This window comes from Salmo trutta, chromosome 23 (assembly GCF_901001165.1).
Source record: "Salmo trutta chromosome 23, fSalTru1.1, whole genome shotgun sequence".
Lineage (NCBI taxonomy): Eukaryota > Metazoa > Chordata > Actinopteri > Salmoniformes > Salmonidae > Salmo > Salmo trutta.
In genome coordinates, this window is record NC_042979.1 from 8,228,787 (window position 1) to 8,240,201 (window position 11,415).

Consider the following 11,415-nt stretch of genomic DNA (forward strand, 5'->3'; position numbering starts at 1 on the left):
CCAAGAACACAGTGGCCTCTACTACCAAGACTCTTCCTAGAGCTGGCCGCTGGCCAAACTTAGAAATCGGGGGAGAAGGGCCTTGGTCAGGGAGGTGACCAAGAACCCGATGGTCACTCTGACAGATCTCTGGAGAGACCTTAAAATATCTGTGCAGCAATGCTCCCCATTCAACCTGACAGAGCTTTAGAGGATCTGCAGAGAAGAATGGGAGAAACTCCCCAACTACAAGTGTGCCAAGATTGTATCGTCATACCCAAGAAGACTCGAGGCAGTAATCGCTGCCAATGGTGCTTCAACAAAGTACTGAGTATAGGGTCTGAATACTTAGAATTGAAGCCGGAAGTTTACATACACCTTAGCCAAATACATTTAAACTCAGTTTTTTACAATTCCTGACATTTAATCCTTGTAGAAATCCCCTGTCTTAGGTCAGTTAGGATCACCACTTTATTTTAAGAATGTGAAATGTCAGAATAATAGTAGAGAGAATGATTTATTTCAGCTTTTATTTCTTTCATCACATTCCCAGTGGGTCAGAAGTTTACATACACTCAATTAGTATTTGGTAGCATTGCCTTTAAATCGTTTAACTTGGGTCAAGCGTTTTGGGTAGCCTTCCACAAGCTTCCCACAATAAGTTGGGTGAGTTTTGGCCCATTCCTTCTGACAGAGCTGGTGTAACTGAGTCAGGTTTGTAGGCCTCCTTGCTCGAAAACGATTTTTCAGTTCTGCCCACAACTTTTGTAGAATATTGAGGTCAGGGATTTGTGATGGCCACTCCAATACCTTGACTTTGTTGTCTTTAAGCCATTTTGCCACAACTTTGGAAGTATGCTTGGGGTCATTGTCCATTCGGAAAACCCATTTGCTATCAAGCTTCCTGACTGACTGATGTTTCCTGACTGATGTCTTGAGATGTTGCTTCAATATATCCACATCATTTTCCTTCCTCATGATGTCATCTATTTTGTGAAGTGCACCAGTCCCTCCTGCAGCAAAGCACCTCCAGAACATGATGCTGCCACCCCCGTGCTTCACAGTTGGGATGGTGTTATTCGGCTAGCAAGCCTCCCCCTTTTTCCTCCAAACATAACAATGGTCATTATGGCCAAACAGTTCTAATTTTGTTTCATCAGACCAGAGGACATTTCTCCAAAAAGTACAATCTTTATCCTCATGTGCAGTTGCAAACCGTAGTCTGGCTTTTTTATGGCGGTTTTGGAGCAGTGGCTTCTTCCTTGTTGAGCGGCCTTTCAGGTTATGTCGATATAGGACTCGTTTTACTGTGGATATAGATACTTTTGTACCTGTTCCTCCAGCATCTTCATAAGGTCCTTTGCTGTTGTTCTGGGATTGATTTGCACCAAAGTAGGTTCATCCCTAGGAGACAGAACGTGTCTCCTTCCTGAGCTATATGATGGTTGCATGGTCCCATGGTGTTTTTACTTGCGTACTATTGTTTGTACAGATGAACGTGGTACCTTCAGGCGTTTGGAAATTGCTCCCAAGGATGAACCAGACTTGTGGAGGTCTACCATTTATAATTTTTTCTGAGGTATTGGCTGATTTCTTTTGATTTTCCCATGATGTCAAGCAAAGAGGCACTGAGTTTGAAGGTAGGACTTGAAATACATCCACAGGTACACCTCCAATTGATTCAAATGATGTCAATTAGCCTATCAGAAGCTTCTAAAGCCATGACATCATTTTCTGGAATTTTCCAAGCAGTTTAAAGGCACAGTCAACTTAGTGTATGTAAACTTCTGACCCATTGAAATTGTGATACAATGAATTATAAGTGAAATAATCTGTCTGTAAACATTTGTTGGAAAAATTACTTGTGTCATGCAGAAAGTAGATGTCCTAACCGACTTGCCAAAACTATAGTTTGTTAACAAGAAATTTGTGGAGTGGTTGAAAAACAAGTTTTAATGACTCCAACCTAAGTGTATGTAAATGTGATATTTCAGTTTTAATTCTTAATAAACGTGCAAAAATGTCTAAAAACCTGTTTTTGCTTTGTCATTATGGGGTATTGTGTGTAGATGGATGAGGGGGGAAAATAACTATGTAATACATTTTAGAACAAGGTTGTAACGTAACAAAATGTGGAAAAAGTCAAGAGGTCTGAATACTTTCCGAATGCTCCTTCTCTGGTACAGGCTGTTGAAGAGCTCCAGACTGCTTTTCAGTCACTGCAGGCCTCCCTTTATGGTCTCAAACTGGTCTTGAATATACAAAAAACTAAATTCATGACCTTTACCAGAGCTAGAACGTTAGCATTGTCACATCTGGTGGCTTATCCATTGAAAAAGTGTCATCCTACAAATACCTAGGTATTTGGTTGGATGACAAGTTGTCCTTTAAAGTTCATTTTTATTTTTATTTATTTCACCTTTATTTAACCAGGTAGGCAAGTTGAGAACAAGTTCTCATTTACAATTGCGACCTGGCCAAGATAAAGCAAAGCAGTTCGACAACATACAACAACACAGAGTTACACATGGAGTAAACAACATACAGTCAATAATACAGTAGAATTTATTTTTTTTTAAATACAAAAAAATAAGACTATATACAATGTGAGCAAATGATGTGAGATAAGGGAGGTAAAAGCAAAAAAATGCCATGGTGGCAAAGTAAATAAAGTATAGCAAGAAAAACACTGGAATGGTAGATTTGTAGTTTGAAGAAAGTTCAAAGTTCAAATATAAATAATATGGTGCAAAGGAGCAAAATAAATAAAATAATTAAATACAGTAGGGGAAGAGGTAGTAGTTTGGGCTAAATTATAGATGGGCTATGTACAGGTGCAGTGATCTGTGAGCTGCTCTGACAGCTGGTGCTTAAAGCTAATGAGGGAGATAAGTGTTTCCAATTTCAGAGATTTTTGTAGTACGTTCCAGTCGTTGGCAGCAGAGAACTGGAAGGAAAGGCGGCCAAAGGAGGTGTTGGCTTTGGGGATGACCAATGAAATATACCTGCTGGAGCGCGTGCTACGGGTGTGTGTTGCTCTGGTGACCAGTGAGCTGAGATAAGGCTTTACCTAGCAAAGACTTATAGATGACCTGGAGCCAGTGGGTTTGGCAACGAATATGTAGCGAGGACCAGCCAACAAGAGCATACAGGTCGCAGTGGTGGGTAGTATATGGGGCTTTGGTGACAAAATGGATGGCACTGTGATAGACTGCATCCAATTTTCTGAGTAGAGTATTGGAGGCTATTTTGTAAATGACATCGCCGAAGTCAAGGATCGGTAGGATAGTCCGTTTTACAAGGGTATGTTTGGCAGCATGAGTTAAGGAGGCTTTGTTGCAAAATAGAAAGCTGATTCTAGATTTAACTTTGGATTGGAAATGCTTAATGTGAGTCTGGAAGGAGAGTTTATAGCCAGACACCTAGGTATTTATAGTTGTCCACATATTCTAAGTCAGAACCGTCCAGAGTAGTGATGCTAGTCGGGCAGGCTGGTGCGGGCAGTGATCGGTTGAAAAGCATGCAATTCGTTTTACTAGCATTTAAGAGCAGTTGGAGGCCACGGAAGGAGTGTTGTATGGCGTTGAAGCTCGTTTGGAGGTTTGATAACACAGTGTCCAAAGAAGGGCCAGATGTATACAGAATGGAGTCGTCTGCGTAGAGGTGGATCAGAGAACCACCAGCAGCAGTTACCATACCCGGTCTGCTAGGTGGTTGCTACTTAAAGTCCCCAGGGCATTCACAGTATTAGGCAAGACTGCCTTCTCTTCTTGTGCACCAGCCGCATGGAATAATCTACAATCCATGCTTCATCTAGATATGTTAATTTCCACTGAATGAATTTAATATATTAATGGGAGACTGTTACGAAGGAGTGTAAATGCTTTTTTTAGGCTGGATCATGTTGTGTTGTTGTATGTTTTAATTATGAAATGTATTGATTGTTGCTGCCTTCTTGGCCAGGTCTCCCTTGAAAAAGAGACTCTGGGTCTCAATGGGCTTTTCCTAGTTAAATAAAGGTCAAATAAAATAAAAACATATACACACACAGTGGCAATATTCACTCTTTTTGTCTATTTAAGCACAGGGGTGACAGATTTCTTTGTTAATCCGTAACATTGTTGAGTATTGACTGACTTAATTGTACCTAAAGGCATTATCTCTACTGAAATAAACCTGTATTTCAAGTCAAACTGCAGTCCCCTCCTCAACACTAGCTGCCCTCTTACATTTTACATGCAATTTTTAGATTTTTTTAAATGATTGTTGTGTATCCTATTTGCGAGATATTTTATTAGGGTTGGGATGTATCCAGATGTTCATACCGTTTCTGTACAACACCGGGGTATACTGTATTACCGGAAGTGCACACTGCACGCTGTTATCCAGAGCAAATTATAGTATCAATTAGGGTTAAGTGCCTTGCTCGAGGGCACATCCACAGATTATTCACCTCGTCGGCTCAGGGATTTGAACCATCAACCTTTCAGTTACTGGCCCAACGCTCTTAACCTCTAGACTACCTGACACACAAAACAATTGTAGGTAACAGGGATCTTGTTCCAAGAGGGGGTTGAATGTCTCTGCTGTAACCAAGAAGCTTGATCTCGACATCTAGCCACATAGCTAGTAAGTTAGCAAACCAAATACATAGCTGGCTAGAGCCCTGAGCTGGATATAATTGATTTGACACAGCTTAGATTTCTGATAGTTATACTTAAAGACACACTATGCAGAAATTGCTCCGCCATTTCCTGGTTGCTGATATTGTAATAGTTCCCCTAATTTCAGTTTATGTGACAAAACAAGCAGTCATTGTGTTTGGAATCATTGTACCATCTAAACCGCTGTCAAATATCTTTTCCATAACCAAAAATATTGTATTTTCAGCTGTTTGAAGGTGGTGTACAAAACCAACAGCAAAAGACACAAAAACAAAACTTAAGAACGGGAAGCATAGAACAGATCTACCGCTTCTTAGACTTGCTTTCAATGAGACTGAAATATCTATAACTCACATTTCTATGTGAATTTGGTCGGGCCATTCAAAACATTACATATTGTAGCTTTAACTTATAGTTAGTTATAAGCAGTGGCGTAGCACGCACCCCACATGCTCATGATATAGGTGCTGAGCGATTAACCAACATTTTGGTAATTCTTTCGTTTTTAAACAACTACTTGTCCAATGTTGGTTCCATTATTTGAAATCCATTTCATTTCATTTTTTATTTTATTTTGCTCAATGCACAGTTTCTCTAGAGGTAAATCAGATCAAGCCCAAACTATGTGAGGTAGTAGGGAGTTCTAGTTTCCAAGAGGCCAATCTTCTACATGGTTTAGCGCAGAAAACGTGGTAACTAACTACAATGACCATAATCCATTGCGCGCCTACTTGTCTGGTCTGTGCGTTTCTTTTACGCCTGCTACACTAGGTTAGTGTGGGGCAGACAAAATAATACATGATCGAGAGGGATAGAGAGAAGTTGCTTCGGGAGGTATCTCTACCTGAAAATACATGAGCTAAGTGATTGACAGTTGGTATTCAGCAGTCATAAAGGTATACATTATTTACTTTGAAGAACTACTAAAATAGTGATTTTGTCAGACAGCATAGGCAGCAGTTGTACAGAGATGATGACTTGGAATGAAATAACAATGTCATCAAATAAAATAAATGTAATATACACCACAACTGAAATATTTTATTAAAGTAATGTGAATAAATTATGGTTAATGGGCAGTCACTATCATCATGGGACTTTTAATAATTGTTTTATTCTGTGTTGTTAAAGCATTCAACCCACATAATGCATAGTGCATTTAATATCTATAAAATAATCAAAACCGAAAACTGTGGTAATTTTTTTGGGAATCGGACCGAAACCAAACCAACCTCAAAAAGCACTAATCACTCAGCACTATCATGTTATTAATTATGAAAAATATTCATGACACATAGTGTAATGGTTTTTACATTTGTCCTTCATTTTAACACCATAGTCACGTCCCACTGTAACAAGGACTTTCCCCGTGGCTATTGCAAGGCTTCATATTTCACACTGACGGAAGGAGCAATTCAGCGTGGTAATGAGATCATGACGATGTCTCTCTGTATAACTAATTAATCTTATCAAAATAGGTTAGAGTTCAGTAAAAAAAAATAACACGGGCAGTTCTAACTCTGTCCATTGAAGTTTTGTTCACTTCAAACTTTCACTGGAGTATGCTTTACAGCTCTAATCGTAGTTCAAGCCTACAACAACATTGCATCTACAAATACCTGAGCTGTTTCTAATTTTCTCTAAAAGTCTTACCTGCACCCCATCTGCTGGCTTAGAGAACTCCCTTGCTGCAAACTGACAGTCTTGGGAGTCAATAGGGAGGACCAGTGGAGGCGAAGCCAGCAGTTCTGGGTAGGGTCCTTGGCTCATGTTCCCTCCATCAGGAACCCCATCCTTGACCGACTCCTTCAGGTTGATCACAGAGTCCCTGATGTTGGTTATGATCTCATTGTTCTCTGCCAGTAGTCTCTCCAAGCGGTCAATCTTACCCTGCAGGATTGACAACTGGCCCTGGTCAAGGAAAAGAAGGGACAGAGGGAAACAAGTGCACTGGCTTTATACAATACAGTATGCATCTAATTACTATGCAATAACCGTTGATAAACGAGTTATAATGACAGTCAATTGACAGTCAATAAACTAGTTGTAAACCCTTAATAAAAGTAACCTTATTATAGTGTTACCAAAATGAGGACCTATGTGTATGTCATCCATGGTGACAAATATAGCATACTATATTACACACAAATCCAGTGTCAATGCATATAGGGTTAATTGTTAAGCCCTCAATGAAAGGAAGTGGAAATGACGAATAAAGAGATAAGAGGTCAATCACCTTCTTGTTGCACAAACATGTCAACTTTTACCAGTTTCACTTAGTCTCGATATCCCATACCTTGGGCAATAGCACTAGGCGCCAAATAGGTGTATAATAATAGGGTGTAGGTTATGCTGGAACACTGTTATTGTGGGAACGTAATTATGTGACATACAACCCCACGATATCAAGATCTCAATATGAAAATGACCTTAGGACTTCCAAAAAAGCATACACTTGTGTTTATTGGAACCATTTCTGTTTCAAGACGATAACGATATCATGGCTACAGTTGAAAATGTGTTTCCTGTCGGGAAGCGAAAACTGTTAAACATTGTCTAGAACGTTGGTACTTTGTAACAACGTAAAAACGACTAGTTGGCCTACTAACCGTACCCATGCCTACAGCAGCCAATCAACACCAGTTATCTACACAGTAGCAGTTATAGGATTTTGAGGAAATAGGCTACTTTACAAATTCATTAATATTTGTGCAACTATGTAAAAACAAGGTTCCTCAGTTATAGGCTATATCTTACAGAAAATAAATCAGACTTACATTTTGCAATCTATCCCCACCGTTGTTTGGACTTTTGGTATTGTCTAATTGCAGGTGATCCAGCATCAGGTACAATGAGAAGACCACTACACAAAATATGGCACTGCCAAAAACAGTGACTTGCCGATTGAGCCTTATCATAATTTACAATCGATACTGCCAGGTGAATCGAAGTTGATTGCATTGAGTGACAGCAATAAGGGAAATGGTCGATGTCTTGACTCCGCGGTGAGGATCGGAAAATGTTTATGCGATTCCTAAAACTCTTTAAAAAAAATAGTAATACATTCTTCTTTCGTGTGTTACGACGGAACTTACATAACTGTAGACATTCCCTCCTATGTACAATAAACTTTAAAAAGCTGGATCTGTCACGCAAAGGTAGCCTGAACCACAGACTGCGTCCTCGGAGGCAAAGTTTTAGTGTGAAAGATTAGTGTGATTCAGCAGATCGACCCCGTCTCCTTCCTGTATTTGTTTTCTGTTCAAATTAAGCGAGGAAGTGAAAAGCATATGGTATGAACGTGCGCCGCCTACCGACTCACAACTTTCATTTGAGGCGCACAGGTAAAGTCGTGCGTTACTGCGTTTTTAGTCCAGCGCACAATGCGTAAACGTTTCCAACTCCATCGTTTTTCGATCATTGCCCTTATCCCACTGTAGTATTTTCCAGAAAACACGCCTCCAATGATTCATTTGTGATGCCAAAACTTGGTCATTAACTCCAGAAAACACCAGAGACCTCGTGAAAATGCCACTGATGATTCCAGGCTGTCCAAATGCCAGTTTCTACTTGATCTCGTTCATATTTTCAACATTTGGAATTGAAAACGAGAGAAAGATGTGACGCTATTTCATTGCAAACGTCAACAGCATCTGCGGAAATAGACAAGCTCCACCGACAAAATTTTCATTTCTTACTCCATCCTAATTGTAAAATTGAGATAAGCAAACAAAATTGAAAACGCCACCAATTTCACTCAGCATTTATGGATTGAGTAAAGCGACACGAACGTGCAATTCTTTGCGTTACAAGTTTCCTTTGTGAATGTAATCTCACAACTGAGAAACGTCTCCCTTCTCTCTCTCCAGGCCACAGTAGTAGCCCAGTAGGGCACAGGAGAACCGAAACTTGCATACGCCTCCTCTGACATCATTTGGTGACGAAAAAGATCATTTGGATCAAATTTAACAGGTAAAAAAAGATATGGATAGATTAATGGGGTAATTTGGAGTGTAAATGATCAACTATTTATATTAGGCTAATACTAATACTAATATTATTATTAATACAACTAATAGTCTTAATAATAATATTAATAAATACTTGTTTTTTTTATTAACTGTAATTATATCATCAAGGTCAAATCATCTAGATTTGGCAGTCAATCATTTATTCGTTTAAATAACTTAATTATTCTTGCTGCAATGTCAATATTTTTTGAGAAGCAAGCTTCTAGGATCCCCATCCCTTGCTTGGCTTGGAACAGATTTCTATGCAACCTCTTTAGCCTGGTGAAACCACTTGACCCTGGTGAAACAGCCACAGCCTCATCCACCTTGGAGCACAGGGGGGGTGGACTGGAACCAGAAATTGGCGCTGGAATTTCTAACACACTGGCCCCCACACCGGCCCATTTTTTCCCCTTGAGGCTCCCATTATTAGCCAGATCATATAAAAGCTCATTCCCACCACCATAAAAAAAAATTGGCACTATCTAAACATTTTGAGATAAGTAAGTCCACATTTCGAGATAGTATGTCAGAATGTTTGGATAGTATGTAAAAAATGCCAGAGATGTAAGTCAACATTTTGAGATAGTATCTAAAGAAAATTGATACAATCTAAAAAAAAAATTGATAGTAGGCCTAGCTCATACATACAGCGCATTTGGAAAGTATTCAGACCCCTTGACTATTTCCACATGTTTCTACTCTACAGCCTTATTCTAAAATGGATTTAAAAAAAATTTCACCTCAATCTACAAACAATACCCCATAATGACAAAGCAAAAAGAGGTTATAATTTTATGCAAATGTTTTAAAAATAAAAAACAAAAATAAACATTTACATAAGTATTCAGACCCTTTACTCAGTACTTTGTTGAAGCACCTTTGGTAGCAATTACAGTCTTGAGTCTTCTTGTTTTTTATTTTATTTAACCTTTATTTAACTAGGCAAGTCACTTAAGAACAAATTCTTATGTACAATGACAGCCTACACTAGCCAAACCCGGACGACACAGGGCCAATTGGACTCCCAATCACGGTCGGGTGTGATACAGCCTGGATTCGAACGAGGGACTGTAGGGATGCCTCTTGCACTGAGATACAGTACCTTAGACCACTGCACCACTCGGGAGCCCACTATGGGTATGACGCTACAAGCTTGGCATACCTGTATTTGGGGAGTTTCTCCCATCGTCTCAAAATCTATCAGGTTGAATGGGGAGAATCGCTGCACAGCTATTTTCATGTATCTCCAGATATGTTTGTTCGGGTTCAAGTCCGGCTCTGGCTGGGCCACTCAGGACATTCAGAGACTTGTCCCGAAGCCTAACCTGCGTCTTGGCTGTGTGCTTAGGGTCGTTGTCCTGTTGGAAAGCGAACCTTCGCCCCAGTCTGAGCGCTCTGGAGCAGGTTTTCATCAAGGTTCTCTCTGTACTTTGCTCCAGGTTTAGCGCACTGAGTGGTTTACACATGGAAAACGAGTTAAACATTATTTTCTTTTTGAGACTTTTCTATTTTTTGGTTTTGGTCAATATTTTCAAAGTGTAATTAAGACACTTTACAATAATAGTAACAGCTCTGTTAAATTATCCCATGGAACTTCACAGAGATTCGACATTACACGTGGAATAAAACAAGGATGCCCAATTTCTCCTTTCTTATTTTTATTGGTCACACACGTTATGGCACTTCATAGAAATAAGGATAGTTTTAGGGGTATTCAGATACAAGACAAAGAGATAAAATGTTCACAATTGGCTGACGACACCACCATTTCTTTGAAAGATCCTAATGAAGTCAGGAAAGCTATTGAGTGTATAAATTCCTTCTCACATGTATCAGGTTTATCTCTGAATATTAAGAAATTAGAATTATTTGCGTTGAAAAGATGTGACTTAAACTCAGTATGTAATATCCCTGTAAAAGATATGATCACATATTAAATCAAAACAAAGTTTATTTGTCACGCACCGAATACAACAGGTGAAGACCTTACAGTGAAATGCTTACTTACAGGCTCTTGGTATTAAAGTTAGCAAAGATCAGAAAGAAATGGCCAACTTACATTTCTCTCCTATTGTAGAGAAAATTGATGTTCCTCTGTCAGTAACTAAAATGGTTGATACTAAATGATTTAACTTCATATGGAGGAATAAACCTCATTATTTAAGAAAAGCAGAAATATGTACCATCCAAAGTGAGGGAGGGTTGAATGCTCTGGATTTTAAAACCTGTAATATAATATTTAAGATTAAATGAATACAAAACTATTTAAGAAATAAGGATTGCATTTGGAATATCATCCCTAATTTAATATTCCAACAGATTGGTGGTCTAGAATTCTTATTCAAATGCAACTTTGATATGGGTAAAATCCCTATTAAGCTTGCAAACTTTCATAAACAAGTACTTCTAACTTGGAACCTCATGTACAAACACAGTTTTCCCCCACATAGGTATACAATCTGGAATAATAAAGACATAAAATACAAAAACAAGTCTTTATTTTTCCAGAACTGGTTTGACGACAACATTATTTGGGTTAAACAATTATTGAATAATGATGGACAACTATATGATTATCCATAATTTATGAGAACACACAATGTTACATTCACTCCTGAGGAGTATCAAATTGTTGTTAGAGCTGTCCCTAAAGGTGCAATTCTTCTTTTAGGAGAATATAACAGTACTCAAAGTGCAACTGTTGAGGATTTTGTAGCCTCAATACAATTAGAAGGAATTGACATTTGAAACTATAAATG

At 38.8% G+C, this 11,415-nt stretch overlaps 1 protein-coding gene across 1 annotated transcript in view; it reads right to left on the minus strand.

Moving 5' to 3' along the window:
- man2a1 (mannosidase, alpha, class 2A, member 1) overlaps positions 1-8,204 on the minus strand; it is a 61,036-nt gene extending 52,832 nt beyond the window's left edge. Inside the window, exons 1-2 of the mRNA XM_029708701.1 lie at positions 7,421-8,204; positions 6,297-6,554 (exon numbers count right to left, since the gene is read on the minus strand). Coding sequence (XP_029564561.1) covers positions 6,297-6,554; positions 7,421-7,561 — 399 coding nt within the window. The 5' untranslated portion in view covers positions 7,562-8,204. The remainder of the gene's footprint in view (positions 1-6,296; positions 6,555-7,420) is intronic.
- Between the last annotated feature and the right edge of the window lie 3,211 nt (positions 8,205-11,415).